Below are 18,903 nucleotides of genomic sequence, written 5' to 3'. Positions count from 1 at the left end.
TCGCTGTAAGTGGGAATGGTATGCACAGACATAGTTCCAGTGCTCACTGTGCCAATAGATACAAGCTACCCTGGCGGATGAGGGGTGATACCCCGAATCTGGTCTCAGGGTGCTTGTTTATAGGGAGCACCTGACTGGTAGTTCTGGCTTGACTGTTCCCATGGGGAGTGGGGACAAGACTGATTTCCACATGGCTATCTCCAAACTTGGGTGGTGTGGTGAGCAAAAGAACAATGAATTAATCCCAAATCTGTGACTGGATTGAATGATTCATTTGTACAGCATTCAGTCCATCATTTGCTCTTTTTGCTTTTGTCACACTAAGTGGGACTTGTATTCCAAGACATGGGTCCTGTGTCTACTGTGGCATTTGATTCAAGTTAGCCTGGTTGATATGGGATACTACCCTGAACCTGCCCCTGCATGCTTGTTTCTGGTCCAGTGAGGAGCTACCCAGGGAGTTCGGGATGGGCTGTCCTCAGGTGAGCAGGTTCAAGACTGATTTGCATATGGCTAGGTCCAAACTGGAGTGGCGTGGAGAGCAAAAAACAATGGTTTAAACCCAGATCTGTGACTAGGGGTGAATGTTTGATTTATTCAGTATTCCATCCATCATCTACTATTTTTGCTTTTGCTGCCTTAAGTGGGAAAGGTATGCCCAGACGACAATCGTGTGCTCACTGTGTCACTGGTTTTAAGCTAGCCTGGCTAATGAGGGGTGATACCCCGAAACCGGTCCCAGGATGTTTGTTTCCAGTCCAGGGAGGTTCTGGCTCAGCAGTTCAGGCTGGACTGTTACCATGGGGAACAGGGTCAAGACTAATTTGCATGCAGCTAGGTCCAGACTAGGGTGTCAATATTATGAACACATGTACACTGATAATACCAGCTGTAAAAGGAACTAGTTAATTGAGAGATAATAGATTCCATCTGAGCAAGAACTAGGTCCACATTGGGAAAATAAAAACATACACTCACTTCTGAGAGTTGGCTAGTTTGATGACATGCACTTCTTTAACCTGTGGTAAATATTTAATTACCGTCCTAATTTCTATGCAGGTAAGTACTAAAAATAGAATAACTCAATCGGAAAGAAAGACGCAGAGTCCGTGGTGTTAGAGTTCTTAGGGGTTTTATTCCTTAAAAAGGAATAGTTCTTGAACCGGATATCGGGTTCCTGACACCACTGGGGTTCAGGAAGGGATAGAGCAATGCTTTATTGACAATACATAACTTTCATACTCAAATCATATAATGCAAACCAATACAGTAGGCGTAACAGCTGAGAGAAACAAGATAAGAGCACACACGTGTTAGCAAAACGTAAGCAGAAGGCGTGAACAAGGCGTGTACATAGAGGTGTGTGCTAGAAACGTCACATGAAAGTGTCACAAGTGGGTGGTTACATAGCAGAATCTTGCAATGTCAGCAGAAATCTGAGATCTGGATGCGCGCGCAGCTGCATGACGTGTGATTGACGTGAAGCTGGAGGGTACAGGGGACTTGACATTTACACTAGAGGAAAGAGACAGAAGTCTGGCATTTCAGATCAACTCGTCCCTATATCATATCTGATATCTGATGTTTGGGAACCATGCTATCTAGGAGAAAAGGTCTCTTGGGCAGAGGCTACTCTATACTGACTGTGAGTGCGTGTATAAGCGTCTACGTGTCTGCATGAGATGCGAGGGGGCATGGGCCTACCATGGTAACAGGAGCTATGAATTACTTGCACGGAGACAGTGAGGCCTGACCCTTTGCTCTGCAGCTGAAAGGATGTTTACTTGAACTAGTAGGCAGGAATGTATTTTTGAGGAGCGGAGCAGATAATTCGAAGGTTGAATACAGTCTTGGCAGGCAACAGGCTGAGCTAAGCACCGTTAGCCGCGCAAGGAGTAAGGTAAAGGTCATGGATACAGAGGCAGCCCCAGGCTGAGGCATTCAGAGTTAGAAGGCAGGAAAAGGCTCGATGGCAGAATTCAGGGCCTACTTCGCCTGGGCTGGAAAACGTGTAAAGTACACTACATAAAGACGTTGGCAAGGCACACTTAGGAACGGGATATTCAACCCGTTCAGGGTGGATCTGAAAGAGGACATGTTAACGTTGGACGCAAATGTATTTGCGTCTTCATAGCTGGCACAGGAGGGAAGTTACATGCACTTTAAGCTTGCACATGGAGACGGTGGGGTACACGTTAGGGAACATTTCTTGACCATAAAATTTATATTTCCTCATTCCCTCCTTGTTCCCTACGGACCCTTCATGATATATCGATCCTCATGAATCGATCAGTCTGTTCACGTAACATCATTTGCTCTTCTTTCTTCTTTTCGCGTTTTGAGTGGAAACTTGAATGCGGAATACATGATGTGGCGCACAGACCACAAATCGCTGGCCCACATTGTAGGCACAGGCAGCAACTGAATACTATGAGAAGGGCAATGCCTAGGAGGGATAGGATCTTCCATCCCCAAGCAGTCAACGTTGTCCAGAACCAACCGGACCAAGTCCAGGTGCCTGGATTCTGATGTATCAAACTTGCAATTTTATGAAGACGTGTGATGGCTTTATATACTGTTGGCGCGTTTTCTGGAATGAAAACACAGCAACTCGACCCGATGACCTTACAGGCTCCGCCCCTATCTGCTAGGATGACGTCAATAACAAGACGATTTTGAAGAACAACAACCCGCATGGCAGATTGCTCCTCTGTTAAGTTGCCTAGAGCGGAAGTAGTTTCATTCACTACTGCTTCGAGGGTTCTAGTTAATTTTCGTATCAGTTTACTATTAAAAACAGTACCTAAGTAGGGGAAGAAACCTTTATTGAAGTCTGTATATTGCTCCCATGCCGTTTCAGTATAGTCGACAATCGGGAGATCTCTTCGGAGTCTATTGTTCACTAGATTTGTATTTCTGTGATAATCAGGAGGGGCTAGGAAAACAGGTGGCAGAAGGAATGCAATGTAACAGGTACCATCCCAATCTGGAGGTAAGCGTATGTATGCGGTATTGCCACAAACAAAGTAGGAATGACGAGTAGCTCTAAATGTAGACTTGCCTTGATCACTGAATTCGACTACAGTAGTACATTTACTATGACCTAAGTGTACTGAACCATTCTTTCTGACACATAATTCACCTGTGACTGGTAATACTGACATAGCAGGGAGAACTGGTGCAGCTTCGGATTCGACAGTAAGAATCCTGAGGTTAATTGTGTAATTACCTAATCCATATACTTCATTTTCTAGATCAGTTCCTGTCCTAGTGGGAAGTCCCTTCTTGTCAGGGTAACAGGCTTTAAGCAAAACTAAGTTCAGGTTTCCCCAAACCCAATTTCCTTCGAAAACAGCAATATCAGAATCTAAAGAATTAATTAATCTAAACCATGCACCACAGGAGCCATTGTGAGTGAACGGGTATGGAAAGAGGGGCAGAACTCCCTTGTATTTCTGGTAGGGAGGGAGTCGGCCACATATCCAACAGTTTGTAGCATTATTAGTCTGATGGGAGTGATGTAACATACTAATGAATGTGTTGTTGCGCAGCGCAAGTCTGTAAGATAACTCATGTAGGGGTAATTCACTAAAAGAATGTTCGGCAGTGACATTGTAAGTAGATTGGACACGCTTGAAGATAGGGTAATATAGATGCAACAATATACTGGCAGCAATTATCAGAAGGCTTAGAAAAAACATAACCAATAATGTCACTATACAGTGACTACGAAGTGACTTGCAATATGCACGTTTCTTGAGTTGTCTCTCTCTCTCTCTCTATCTCGGTCTAGGGGATACATGTCAGAAACTAATTTAACCGATTCACCTAGGGGAGGACTTAAACAATTAAACTGTCTGACTTACTAGACCGCAGTTTTAATTTATACTCCTCTTGCGGAGTTTTCTCTCTCTCGGGAACTTTAAAGTCACTAGAATCGGGGCAGTCCTTTGAGGGGGTGGAAGAGTCAGTCTTTGGCAATAGTTCATTAAATTTTTTAATGTGACTTGTATGGATCCATCCTTTTCGGCCTTCCACCTTAATTGCAGTCCTCGTGGTCAGAAGGACGAGCTTCGGCTCCTGCCAACGGGGCTCCAGCGGACTCCTCCTGTCGAAATTCCGTATCAAAACAGTATCTCCAGGGCGGACATCGTGTGGCTTCACATCAGTGTTGTCAGGAAAGGCTGCGGCAACCTGTGAACGACATGATTGGAGTGCAGACATCAAGGAGGCAAGGTAATCTGTCAGCATATTACAGTCAACATCGGTTATTTTCTTAGGCATGGGCGTCCCCCACATATTTGGTGGTCGGCCAAAGACCACTTCATACGGGGATAGTCCTGATCTCGAATGTGGGACCATTCTCATGTAGAATAGTGCAACTGGCAGGGCGACTATCCAGTCGACCCCTTTCTCTTTACATATTTTTGCAAGTCGTGTTTTCAGTGTCTGATTGTGCCTTTCTACAAGGCCAGCTGCCTCGGGATGTCGGACGCAATGGAATTTCCACTGGTATCCTAGCAGAAGTGAAACCTGCTTCATGAGCTCGGATGAGAATGGCTGTCCGTTATCTAAGTACACGATACGAGGCAAACCGTACCGTGGGAAGAATTCTCGAACCAGCTGCTTGGCAGTGGTCGGGGCAGTGTAATCTGGGACTGGATATGCTTCGGTCCAACGGGAAAGTGCACAAACAACTACGAGGACGTACTTGAATCCTCGACAACGTTCCATCTGGATATAATCCATCTGGAGGACTTCAAAAGGGTGATCGGGAGGATGAAATCCACCTTGCTCTACAGGGACGCTTTTACCTGGATTGAACGGACAACAAATCATGCAAGTACGCACTTTCTGTTTTGCTGCTGCTCGTAAATGTTTGTTGTACCAGAGATTCTGTAAACTGTCTAACATAGCTTTTTCTCCTAAGTGTGCTGGACTATGTGCTGTATTTATTATGACTTGAACCATAGAATCGGGGAGAAACCATGTAGATTTTCCCTTCGTCATCCATCCCTGATCTGTCTGGATCCCTCCTAGTTCAGTCCATTTCTTAATTTCATCTGGAGTAGCATGTGTCTGGATATCGATTACATCTAGTGTGGGATCCCGAACTGTCATACAATGTGTCGGCACTATGATCTTTGTTACATCAGTTGTCTGGGTGTGAGTCAATGCTGTATGTTTTGCTGTTTGATCTGCCAGGTCGTTACCCTGGGAAATAGAGTCTGTAACTTTAGTATGTGCTTTACACTTCATGATAGATATGCCTGAAGGCAGATGTATTGCTTCTAACAGTGCTTGAATGAGGGGACCGTGTTGAATCTTGGCACCGTGAGAGGTCAAGAAACCTCGTTCTTGCCATAACACTCCGAAGTCGTGTACGACTCCGAAAGCATAACGTGAATCAGTGTATATGTTAACATTTCTGTTCTTGGCTAGTATACAGGCTCGGGTCAGAGCAATAAGCTCTGCTGCTTGAGCGGACAGTGTATCTATACGATGTGTTTCTTTGACTTCAGTTTCAGTGGTTACTGCATACGCGGCTACTAATTCTCCTGTGTTTGTTCTCATACATGAACCATCCACGTAAAGTGTCAGGTCTGGATTTGTCAGTGGGACATCTGTTAAGTCTCGTCGGGGCTTTGTTACTGCATTAATGATCTCTATACAATCATGCGGGGCTGAATCTGTCATAATCGAAGGTAACAATGTTGCAGGATTTAGAATGTTACAGCGTCTGATTTCTATGTGTGGCTGGAATAGCGTTAATTCATAACCTGTCAGTCGTGCTATAGTCAGGTGTTGAGTCTGTGTTCGGTTTAGAAGGACCTCTACAGAATGTGGAACTTGTACTGTCAATGGATGTCCTAATACTATGGAATCGCTCTGTCTGATTGCTAGGGCTGTCGCTGCGACTGACTTTAAACACGCAGGCAGGGCTTGAGCCACTGAATCCAATGTACTTGAAAATAAGCACAAGGCTTATGTGAACCTGCTTGATCTTGTGTGAGGACAGACAACGCTGTACCATCACGTTCTGTAACAAAAAGTGTAAAAGGTTTGCTGTAACATGGTGTCGCTAAAACTGGCGCTTGACATAAAGCTTTCTTTAATTCCTCAAAAGCCTGTGTATGTTCCTGAGTCCAAGGGAGGGCAGTCGAAGTCGCTGCCTCCTGTGTTGTCAACTGAATGAGTGGTTTAGCTAGAAATGCATACTGAGGAATCCATTGTCTGCAGTACGAGGTGAGGCCTATAAAGGCCCGCACTTCCTTTTGTGTCTGGGGTTGTGACATGTCTACAATTAACTGGATGCGATCAGGAGTGAGCTGTCTCCCCACTTTGGACAGCAAGTGACCCAGGTACACAACTTGCTGAACACAGAATTGTAGCTTCGAAGGAGACACCTTGTGTCCCTTGTCGGCCAGAAAATGTAAAACTGTCAGTGATGCTTGTTCACATTCTAGTTCACTTCGTGCGGTGATCAGCAGATCATCGACGTACTGTAGTAAGGCTGTGTTAACTGGCATTTGGATACTGTCAAGTTGTCTTTTCAGTGCTTGACTATAGATGCTGGGGCTTTCTGTGAATCCTTGAGGTGCGCGTGAAAATTTGAAACTTCGGCCATTTAAACTGAATCCGAAGAGATATTGGCTCTCTGGATCAATGGGTACACTGAAGAAGGCGTTCTTGAGGTCAATTACAGTGAAGAACGTCGCTTCTGAATCAATAGCAGTCAATAAGGATGAGATGTCGGGAACCACAGGATACTGTGGGACAATGCATTTATTCAGTTCTCGTAAATCAATCACCAGCCGATATACTGGCGGTGCATTGGGATCAGTACGTTTAAGAATCGGAATGATAGGGGAATTACAGACATTGGAGTCGGTTTCTACGACCACTCCTTGGGCAATCAGCTCTTCAATGATTTCCAGTAAAGCCACTACAGCATCGGGTGGTAACTTGTATTGTCTGATTCGTGGTAAAACAACTCCTGGTTTGAGTGTAACACGGTATGGTGTGATGTGCATGCAACCTACATCGGTTGGGCCTTGTGCCCACAGGTGTTTCGGAACATTTTTCAATCTGACATCAAACTCTCGTAATACATAGTGACCCTTAAAGTCACGCAGAAAAAGTCTAACTCCTTCCGGAGAACAACATATCACTGCTCCTAGAGCCTTCAATGTTTTGATACCTAGCAAGTTTTCTGGACATGATTTCGTGAGTAACAAGTCTGTAACGCGTGATAATGGACCTACTGCTAGGGGAACAGGTTTCGATACTTCATTTACAATAGGCTGTCCTGAAAAACCAAGGGAAACATTCTGTGAGCCTGAGAGGGGTGCCCCTGGGACTTCATCATGACTGATCGTTGTGCGGCTTGCCCCTGTGTCAATTAAAAACTTTCTGTCTTTTCCCAATACTTGACTGTGTACATAAGGACCCTCTTGATCTACAGGAATCTCAATAAGAGGCAAGCCAACCTCCCTCTCTAGGCTGTTTCATGTGTATCGCTGATAATCGGGGTAATCAGATTGGGCATACTGGTACATCTGCTGTGAAACTTGCTGCGTCGCGGCAATGGGCTGTGGCTGTGATGCCGCTGTGGTCTGTGCTGTATGTGGTGGAGCATGCGTAGGCTGCATATTCTGTGAAGTCTGTTGCTGGGCCTGGTCTTGTCTAGGCTGACGCGGTCTTTCTTTAGTTTTACCTGTTGATATATTGTGTTTCAGGACTGAACATTCATGTACGTAGTGACCTGGCTGTTTGCAATAGTTGCATGTCCCTTTAACGGGAGCTGCTGAATTACCTGTCTGGGTCGCTCCCTTTCTCTGACCGTCGGCTGGAACCGACTGGGCCACTAACATTTTCATTTTCGTGTCTTTCATACGTCTCTGTTCGTGATCCTGTTCTTCTCTAATTCTGTTCTGGTGATATTGTAACATTTGTAACATCTGGGATGGCGTATTTGCTTGCCATGTACTTTCAACTTTATATACACGGTTCTTAACTTGTGTCAGGGAATTCTCGACTAATTTTGTTACAAAAAGATGTGGGTATGACTCGCTACCTGGTTTCAGGCCACTATTAATAATGAAACATTTCTCGAATCTTGAATAGAAGTCACTAGTATCTTCATCGTGTTTCTGCTTACAGGCTGAGATTGCGTCCCAGTCTTCCTTTTTGGTTGTCAATAATCTTGGCAAAACCTGTACTATTAAACCTGGTAATGCTTTGGCTTTGTCCCCAAGGCCTAGCCCTGGAGTACGACCTTTTTCCTTGTCTTCTATTTCAGTCCAGATAATCTTTTTATCTCCCACCTCCCATTCCTTTTCCTTGAGTTTCTCGTAAATGCCGGTGGGCAGCAGTACTTTTAACAATTTCATAATATCCGTATACGTGTAATCTCCCATGAGTAACATGTCTTTAAGTTCTCGGTGAAAACCTGCAGGGTCTTTATCATGACAGGGTACTAGTTTCTTCATTTCTAACAATTCCAACTTTGTTAAAGGTGTGTACACAAACACACGTTCCAAGGTATTATTGGCATTCATAACTGGATGTACTTCTCGTAAAGGATTCTGCCTGTCAACATGAAACATTTTTCTTTCTGGGGGCGGAGCTGAAACATATTTTGGGCCTAAGAAAGCGTTATATCTATGCCGTTGTTCTAGAATTATTTGAATTAACCTGGTACTTAGGCCTCTCCATCTATTCATAAGTAGCGCTTCTAATGTATCAGGTAAGGGACCTGGATCAGAATGTTGTTGTCTGTATAACGTGATGAGATCTGAATCATGTATACACCAGCTAATTTCTGCTTGTCTGGGGAAAGATTCAGAAATGTCTGTGCTACTGTATCATCATTGTACGTGCTAGGGTTGTCAGCCCATAGTACTGCTGACCGGGCTAGTTCCTGTTCATCCATAGAATTGAGTACATGGTGCCCCATTCGTTCTTGAAGAATTTTATCGGTACCCTGAAACAGATATTCAGGCGAACTCGGTTTTGATATGCCAGAGAGAAAAACTCTCTTGCTTTCTGGGCGAATGCCTTTCCTAAGGTAATTTCCCTTACCCACATACGCTATCATTTCTTTAGCCGTGTCGGGTTCTTCAGGTCCGTCCTCCTCGGAGGAGTCATTCCTACCGCTTTCTTTTTCTTGTTCTTTTTCGTGTATTTCTATTACTGCTTTTCTGATCTTCTTGTACATACTTGCTATACAATTTAGTTTATCATGGTTTCCGTCGGCTATATTTTGACCCCACCTGTTTAGTGCTTCCATCTCTTCCTGGTCTTCTCCAGGCCTGTCTCGTTCTCTTATTAAGCAATTTATGAAGAAACGTAATATACAACCTTGAGTGTCAGCTTTCTGGTAGGCCAGGGCCTCTTTAATACTTTCAGGATTTTCCCCAGTCTGGACAAAATGATATATTCTATCTAGGTGTTCAGTCATTCCTGGAAATAACACTAGGTAATCCGTAACTTTTCGTAAGCGTAGTGATGCTAACAACATTCTATCGTCTTTACCGGGTACTGGATCATATCTGCAAAATGGAAGGGGTTCTTTAAGCATGTCGAAACATGGTGATTGCGGTGTACGTTGCTTCATTATGTCCCTAATGTTTAATCTGTGTCTTGGTGGCGGGGTCTGGAGACCTCCTGTCGCACCTCCTGGGACTTGTCTCTTACTAGGATCAGGCGCAAATGGATTTAGTATATTAATCTTAGGTGTGGGAAGTGGTGGAGGTGGAGGAGCAGGTGGGACAGTCTGTCGAACGGGTGAACTTTGTTGCGGTAATGGCGGGACATTGTCTTGGGGCGGATTGCCACCTCCGTCACCGTCAGCAGGCGGTGCGTGGGCACGTGGATTAGTGTAAGCGGGAGCTACATCATCTAGATAGGAAGCAAGGAATATGTCTTTGGTGGTCCTGTGACTTACTTTAGTTGGCACCAATGGTGGCGACAGATTTTTCGGTATTTCTGAAGTGGCTTTAGGCAAACCCTCGGCCACAAAGTACATGCCATTTACAAGAGTGTTTCGCATGCGGTCTACTTGTTCTGCTTTTACTCGGATCCCTTCATTAACTAATTCGTTTTCTCGGACTTCATCCGACTCTTCTCTATGTTTATCTTCTTTTCGGAGTGCTTTTTCGGCACGTTTATGTGATTCTTTACGCCACAATTCTATGGCATCTTTCTGGGATTGTCTGGCTTTCTTTTTCCATAACGCTTCCTCTACTCTCAAGATGCACTCGGCATCCCATGTTCCTGTAACGGGCCACCTGTGTCTCTCCTCTAGGTGCTTGGTATAATCGGCCCATAAATCTAGGTACAGTATGGCATCTAAGCCATGCTTATGGTACATAAAATTTCCAGGAGTGTCCCTAGGGGGGACAGGAATTTCTTCCTCTAGTATCCCTTTCCTAGTTCCTATCTGTCTTAATTTATTGAAAAACGGCATCTTGTTACTTAGTACTGGATACCCGATACTTGTTACTTACTCTGGACACAGCTAGTTACACATAAACACAGTAATGTACATCAAACAATCACTCATACCACGACATTAATCACATGAAAACATTTTGAACACATATGACTACCCTTGATACTAGATGTACTGCTAAACGGTACAGATACACTGTTGAGAATAGTGCAAGAACTTGAATGCCTGATGTACTGCTAAACAGTACAGATACACTGTCTAAAACAGTGCAGACCGTGTTTGTGTACCCAAACCCGTCTTTACCGGATACATAAATGCACCCGTCTAGATGCGTCCCCAGCAATGGTACTCACCGGGAAGCACGGAACAGAAGGCCTCGGAAAACTCGACTGGACTGGACCGGACTGGACTCGACTCGACTCGATACGTGAATACTTCGGAACTGGTGGGCCTCTTGACACCTCGGACCTTGCTTCTTTCGGCTAGGCTCTGGTCGGGATCCTCCGCACTCCTCACCGCCTCGTCTGGGTGCTGATCGCAGTCTCCGTCACCTCCGTAGGCCTGAGGGAGATACAGGAAATCCTGCGGGTACGCGTAATTGTCCGTCTTGACTTGTGGCAGGGGGCAAAGGCTGCAACGCACCAACCGGCGCGTGGGGTGGGGGAGGGGTCCCTATTCGGGCGCCAGAATAATGTGGTAAATATTTAATTACCGTCCTAATTTCTATGCAGGTAAGTACTAAAAATAGAATAACTCAATCGGAAAGAAAGACGCAGAGTCCGTGGTGTTAGAGTTCTTAGGGGTTTTATTCCTTAAAAAGGAATGGTTCTTGAACCGGATATCGGGTTCCTGACACCACTGGGGTTCAGGAAGGGATAGAGCAATGCTTTATTGACAATACATAACTTTTATACTCAAATCATATAATGCAAACCAATACAGTAGGCGTAACAGCTGAGAGAAACAAGATAAGAGCACACACGTGTTAGCAATACGTAAGCAGAAGGCGTGAACAAGGCGTGTACATAGAGGTGTGTGCTAGAAACGTCACATGAAAGTGTCACAAGTGGGTGGTTACATAGCAGAATCTTGCAATGTCAGCAGAAATCTGAGATCTGGATGCGCGCGCAGCTGCATGACGTGAAGCTGGAGGGTACAGGGGACTTGACATTTACATTAGAGGAAAGAGACAGAAGTCTGGCATGTCAGATCAACTCGTCCCTATATCATATCTGATATCTGATGTTTGGGAACCATGCTATCTAGGAGAAAAGGTCTCTTGGGCAGAGGCTACTCTATACTGACTGTGAGTGCGTGTATAAGCGTCTACGTGTCTGCATGAGATGCGAGGGGGCATGGGCCTACCATGGTAACAGGAGCTATGAATTACTTGCACGGAGACAGTGAGGCCTGACCCTTTGCTCTGCAGCTGAAAGGATGTTTACTTGAACTAGTAGGCAGGAATGTATTTTTGAGGAGCGGAGCAGATAATTCGAAGGTTGAATACAGTCTTGGCAGGCAACAGGCTGAGCTAAGCACCGTTAGCCGCGCAAGGAGTAAGGTAAAGGTCATGGATACAGAGGCAGCCACAGGCTGAGGCATTCAGAGTTAGAAGGCAGGAAAAGGCTCGATGGCAGAATTCAGGGCCTACTTCGCCTGGGCTGGAAAACGTGTAAAGTACACTACATAAAGACGTTGGCAAGGCACACTTAGGAACGGGATATTCAACCCGTTCAGGGTGGATCTGAAAGAGGACATGTTAACGTTGGACGCAAATGTATTTGCGTCTTCATAGCTGGCACAGGAGGGAAGTTACATGCACTTTAAGCTTGCACATGGAGACGGTGGGGTACACGTTAGGGAACATTTCTTGACCATAAAATTTATATTTCCTCAAACCTGCTGCATCAATTAAAAAAATTTCACATACTAGATTCAAGAGCTAAATCCATTTTCTGAAGTGTTCTCTTGTATATCTCTTGCAATGTCACAAGCTTTATATCACAAGTTATTTAGCGGTGAGTGTGCATATTATTTTTGCAACAGTATTTAATGTAGATTCACTGCTGGTATGGGTTACGTTTCATGTCAAAGATGAGCGATATATAGAGATCAGGGGCCCAAATCACTGAATGAACGTAAGACTCAATCCTAAACTTACTACTATTTTGGTATTCACAGAATGCACTTGCTACTTTTGGCATTCACAGAATGAACTTACTACTTTTGGCATTCACGGAAGTTAGGATTTTGTCTTAAGTTTGTCTTAAGACAGACTTAAGACAGACTTAAAACAGTCTTAAGACAGACTTAAGATAAAATCCTAACTTCTGTGAATACCAAAAGTAGTAAGTTCATTCTGTGAATACCAAAATAGTAGTAAGTTTTGGATTGAGTCTTAAGTTCATTCTGTGAATCGGGCCCAAAGCTCTATAGGAGCTGCAACTGAGTCATACATTCAAAAGGGCTATGCAGGCAAGTTCATGAGGGCCAACTAAATGATGCTGGGGAGAATATGGCACTCCACATGTTTTATGTCACAACAAACTTTACTAGTAGAACGCCCACCATACTGCTACAAAGTGAGAAGAGGGAAGTGTGGAGTAAAATTAGAGATCACCATCATTTATGAACCAGGTCTTCCCCTGAGTCAATGCAAAGACAAAAAAAAGAACGATAAGTAAACAAATCCTGTCTGTCTCCTGAGAGCTTTGTAGAGAGTTATTACCTTTTTTAACTTGAATCACGATCTTTACATCCCATTTCCTGTCTGGATACATCCACAGACCCAGGCTTATGGACAGTCAATAACAGCGCTGCATGAGCACCAATGTGATTGGTGTGAGAGGCCTGTTTGGCTGCTCAGGCAGTGCCTGGGGATGCTGGGCATGTTCTCCATTGGGCTGTGCAAAACAGCCCCTTGGAGAACATGCCAAGTGCTCATGACGGCCCTGTTCCCTCTGCTGCGAGTCAGCCCCACCCGACCTGGCTGGAGCAAAGAAAATGTAAATGATAACTTCTTGTTATTATCATTTTATTTTTAATTTGCACTTCTCAAAGAGCAGTGAGGTGAAGATCCTCCGCCTTAGTGGAGTAGCCGCCACTGTTAGTAATCGCACTCTGAATCGCGCTCTGGCTAGTTGATGAGTGAATATCAGAGTGCTCTCTACACTGTTTCATGATGAACAATATGGCTGAAGTGAAGCCATTCCAGGATGCTACAAAAACACCTAATGCCACATTACGATGTCGGTCGGAACAGCTTCGAATGGCATTTAGTTTCTCCGAATCTGTGTCGATACCCGCATTTCCAACCGACTCGGAAACATATCCGACTAACCAATTGCGATAGTCGGAAACCGTTCGGACTTTCAGACTCGGTTCCGACCGGCATTCGGAGAAACTGAGTGGGTCAAGCCAACTCGTACAAGTCTACCAACCACGTTTCCGACAAATGTATTACGATGTCTGATTCGAACAGCCTTTCCGACTCAGTTTGTCCGACATGGATTGGCTGTCAGAAAACAGACTTTGGGGGCCCGTAGTAGCTCCCCCCTTCACCTGGAGTTCTCTGGTTGTGGCCCGTGGGGGTACCCATGGGCCCCCTCTTTCTAACCATCCATGGTGTGGCAGGCACAACAGGGTGCAAGGTTTTCCGCAACCACACCTTTCTTCAATGGGAGCCTGTGTTATCCGTCGGAACACAGGCTACCATTGAAGTCAATGCGAGCCTGACATAATCAGTCCGTCGAACTCCCCGAATCCGATTCGGTCAGAAACCAGTCCAACAAGGAGTCGGTTAGAATGCTTTCCGACCTACATCGCAATGAGGCCCCAAATTAAAAGCAAGGTAAAGCTGCTCTCCTCGATGCTCTGCCAAAATAGACAGTCTATTAGTAACAAAACTCACTTTCAAAGTATTGTGAGATGAAGACTATCCTGTCTAAATTCGCTGCAAATCATAATTAGGCATACCCTGCCTCACAGTCTAAATATAGTGACAAAACCATACCGTTCCTCAATTGTGAAACCACTTAAAATTAGCCTGCTCTGTATCATAATGGGTTAAAAAACAGTGGTCCCCATAGGGGAAAGATATTTACCTTTGTAAAAAATGTGATGGAAGTCCACATATTCTATTGAACTTGGAGTAAACAGGGTCTGAACTTCACATAGTTACCTTGCTCTTTAGTGATCTGTCGCATCTTTTTTTCAGAAAGTTTCATTCTGCTGCATTGGTTCCTGATTCATGATGCTGGCTTTAGAGAGCTCTGAGGATCGAAAGAAGCTAGAGGAACTTCTTGCACAGAGTGTCCCTGAGTCTATGAAGGTAAGGCGAGAAAGGATTCCTTCTTTATTGCTGACTATCCATTTCACTATCATTGACTAGCCAAACAAGCTACCAGAAAAGAGCAAGTGGAGTGCAAGGAGACCATGAGAAAGATTACAGGGAGAAGAGAACAATCTGGGCTGAGGAGGTGAAAGGGAACATGTATCAAGTGAAAGAAGATATTAGTGAAAGAGGAAATACAGCAAGTTGAAAACATGGCCATAGAAAAGCAACTGGAGAGCCAGGAGAAGGAGACAACTCCCGGCAGCCCTCGAGGTCTCCAGCGTCACCACTGAAGCGTCACTACCCAGCGCCAGGAGGCGCATAAAAGTCACTCCAGTTCTGGAAAGCGGGGCTTTGCTGTTTTTGCGTGTGTCTACTCCCGCTGACCCTGTTCAAAATCTGCTCAAGACTCTCACCTGGCTGTTGAGACCCTCCCGCCTGTCTCCCGCTGCCCAGTTGCTCACTCACGACCTAGAGTGGGGCCGCTGAGCGGAGCATGGCGAGGGGCTGCCTACAACTCCCAGCAGCCCTCGAGGTCTCCAGCGTCACCACTGAAGCGTCACTACCCAGCGCCAGGAGGCGCATAAAAGTCACTCCAGTTCTGGAAAGCGGGGCTTCGCTGTTTTTGCGTGTGTCTACTCCCGCTGACCCTGTTCAAAATCTGCTCAAGACTCTCACCTGGCTGTTGAGACCCTCCCGCCTGTCTCCCGCTGCCCAGTTGCTCACTCACAGCCTAGAGTGGGGCCGCCAAGCGGAGCGTGGAGGGGCTGCCTACAACTCCCGGCAACCCTCGAGGTCTCCAGCGTCACCACTGAAGCGTCACTACCCAGCGCCAGGAGACACATAAAAGTCACTCCAGTTCTGGAAAGCGGGGCTTTGCTGTTTTTGCATGTGTCTACTCCCGCTGACCCTTTTCAAAATCTGCTCAAGACTCTCACCTGGCTGTTGAGACCCTCCCGCCTGTCTCCTGCTGCCCAGTTGCTCACTCACGACCTAGAGCGGGCCGCCGAGCGGAGCGTGGCGAGGGGCTGCCTACAACTCCCGGCAGCCCTCGAGGTCTCCAGCGTCACCACTGAAGCGTCACTACCCAGCGCCAGGAGGCACATAAAAGTCACTCCAGCTCCGTCTCCCGGGACGCGAGCGGGATGCCGGGCGAAGCCCGGGCCAAGGGCGGGCCCGTTCTTGCCCGTTAGTGACCAGAAAGGACCGGACCGGGCCACCCCCCTTGCTTTTTGTCACAAGGCTATTCTGGTCCATTGTCCGTTCCTTCGACAAAATCATTATGACCCGAGGAACTAGAAGTAAAACCAAATCTACTTTAAGTGTTGCCCAGCTCACCGGGCCAATAGACCAATTCATTTCACGAACAAATGAGGTCATCGATCAGAGTATTTCTCTGCTGGAGCGCAGAGTGTCTTTAGACCTTGTAAACGCTAAACGTTCTTCTGCGGCTTTTCCTATTCAGCAAGGCCCCACTACCTTTATATTGTCACCACCTACTACTGTTGCAGTTATCCACACAGTCCCCTGCACTGTGGATCTTTCTGCAACTCTATTATTTTTGTCCGACTCCCTCTCGTCAGCGGACCTAGAAACCACCCCAGACTTAGAGCTATGTCAAACGCTGGAAACAACTCCAGATAAGCAGATTCACGGGGTTAGGGAGGGTGCCGTTCCAAAACGGGGGAACAGTAAGTTACACGGTAATCTAGCTGGGTCTGATGCCCCCTTGGAGTCCGGGGGGGGTCAGCTTACTCAGCCTATACTACTTAGAATAAATACATCAAATTCCAATAATCCCCCAGTGACTAACATCAACGTGGAGAACCAATCAGATAATTCTTCTAGAATGTCCCATGCGGGGGGCCTTTGAAGAGCCTGTAATACCACCCCGTTTTTATTATCCACCATCAGGGAGCTCTTTATTCAACACCTAAAACCTCTGGAAACTAGTTTGAGGCATCTTGAAAAACAGATAGCATCCTTATCAATTACACCACCCTCCTTGACCAGCGTAGATCAAACAAAACAGGGGAAGGGGAAATCTAAACACCCAATAAAAGCTCCTCAAATGGCCCAATCAGGTCCTGGTAGTAAACTGCCTGTAGAGGCTAATCCATCTCTTACGCAACCTAAGCACATTGCTCCACCAGCCCATCAGCAGTTAAACTCTGACGCAGGTGTGCCAATGATTAGCACGGCTACTGCCACATCCCAGATCTCTTCAGGTCCCGTGAATAGCACTAACCAAGCCGCTAACAAAAAACAGACACCCTTACCTCCTAAAACGGTGGGAATAAAATCTTCGGAGACAGTAAAAAGGGGAGCGCGACCAAGGCGCCCAGTACACCTTCCACCTGAGGCATCCCCTTATACTGTCATCATCACCGGAGTACCTGAACTATCTGATGGCACTGATGAATCCGCTTGGTCACTTAAAAATAAGGTTCTGCAGTGGCTAAGCTTAAATAGACCATTACAGCCCTGTCACTCTAGCAGAATCTCTACAGTTCGTAGAGTAACCTGGATAGGGGACGAACGCAAAGCAATTCAGGGTGACTGCATTATAGTAAACTGTGACGATCCAACCACAGTCGACTATATTTGCTCCTGGCCAACACTGGAAAAAAAGGGCGGAATCGACGCCCAACATCTCTCCTTTTTCTACCCTCCAGTAAATTCCCATCAATACTTCCAAACCTTAAACTGGCAACAACCACGTGAAGGGCACTGGAACCAGGTGGGTTATAGTTACAGAAATAGGAGCAGAGACTGGCAAACACACGATTGGCAGCCACAGTTTTGGCATCCTGGCAGGCCCCACTTTTCCACGGAGGGTTGGCAGGGTTTTCCAACCAGAAATCGATATGACTGTTTGGAAATGATAGACTGACCGTTAACGACCGCATCGAGTATGATCCAGGCCACTAAAACTCCTGGCGTTTCTTCAAGTCCCGGCTTAAAATCAAATCAGTCTAAACGTGAAGTCCTTTTACAATTAACTCCATCCATCTCAAATAGGAACGAGATTGGTCCCATCATAGAATCTCCCTATGCTATCCTAAACACAACGACGGTCAGGCCCTTGGGGGCCCCTATCGGACCTAATGTTACAAACTTCCACCAGTTTAAAAATTCTGATAATATTAAGGTAGGGATTGTGGCCCCACCAGTGTGTTCGCTCACGCGATCCTCTGATCCACAGTTACCCGCAACTTTACCATCTCAGCCAAACGACCATTCTCACAGCGTAGATCTGAGCTTTGCAATCCTATATTGGAACGTTGCAGGTTTGCGTGCTAAAATGTCGTTGCAACCGTGGCTCGATACGGTAACTGAACACAAGGTAGTCTGCCTTCAGGAAACATGATCAATCATTCCAAATCATTTAGTGGGCTATAAAATGTTTCATATCCCAGCCAGCCAGGGAGCCATGGGTAGACCAAAGGGAGGATTGGCAGTTTATGTTGCCAATACTCTGTCTCCTATAACTATACGCAAGTCCAAAGAACACCAGAGTTACCAAATTTTGCAATTACATTTTAATAAAAATTGTACTTATATTCTGGTCAATTATTATAATAATTCTGAAACAATGGATTGTATAAAATTGCTTATTGAAATTACCACTTTTTTAGAATCTATGCAAAATGAACTACAGACATCCCCAGTATTTGTGATCTGGGGTGGTGATTTTAATCTTCCACTATGCACTAACTATAAAAATGGAAACTGTGGCCTGCAGGATGAACACGGTAATCCATTGTTTCATTTTTCACACTCTACCTGTGCTAATAAATTAAACGAGTCCCTCTTCTCATTAGAGCTCGATTTTGCATATGATCTAGTAGAGCCTCCAACAGACTTTTCACCAACGTTTCATGGTAAGGGGTCCTCAACCACTATTGATTACCTTATGATCTCTCTGAGCCTGAAGGGACAAGTGGCCAATTTCTATACTGGGACTGATGTCAGCAGCGACCATTTTCCCATCAGTGTAACAGTTGTGCCAAAAAAAGTTATTCTGCATTCTACTATTACCAGCCATTTAATACAAAGCTCTCTAACCATGAACAAGGTGAACGGTTACACGGTTAATTGGGCCAAGGAGGAT

General features: G+C 45.5%; 1 protein-coding gene across 1 annotated transcript in view; it reads left to right on the top strand.

Annotated features, from left to right (window-relative positions):
* Positions 1 to 18,903, top strand: part of LOC147734912 (glycine N-acyltransferase-like) — a 148,937-nt gene that overhangs the window by 36,279 nt on the left and 93,755 nt on the right. The window contains exon 2 of the mRNA XM_086953679.1: positions 14,673 to 14,786. Within this exon, the coding sequence (XP_086809805.1) occupies positions 14,706 to 14,786 (81 nt within the window). The 5' untranslated portion in view covers positions 14,673 to 14,705. The remainder of the gene's footprint in view (positions 1 to 14,672; positions 14,787 to 18,903) is intronic.

Source organism: Lissotriton vulgaris, chromosome 1_2 (assembly GCF_964263255.1).
Source record: "Lissotriton vulgaris chromosome 1_2, aLisVul1.2, whole genome shotgun sequence".
Classification (NCBI taxonomy): domain Eukaryota; kingdom Metazoa; phylum Chordata; class Amphibia; order Caudata; family Salamandridae; genus Lissotriton; species Lissotriton vulgaris.
This window is presented reverse-complemented; position numbering and strand designations above follow the sequence as displayed.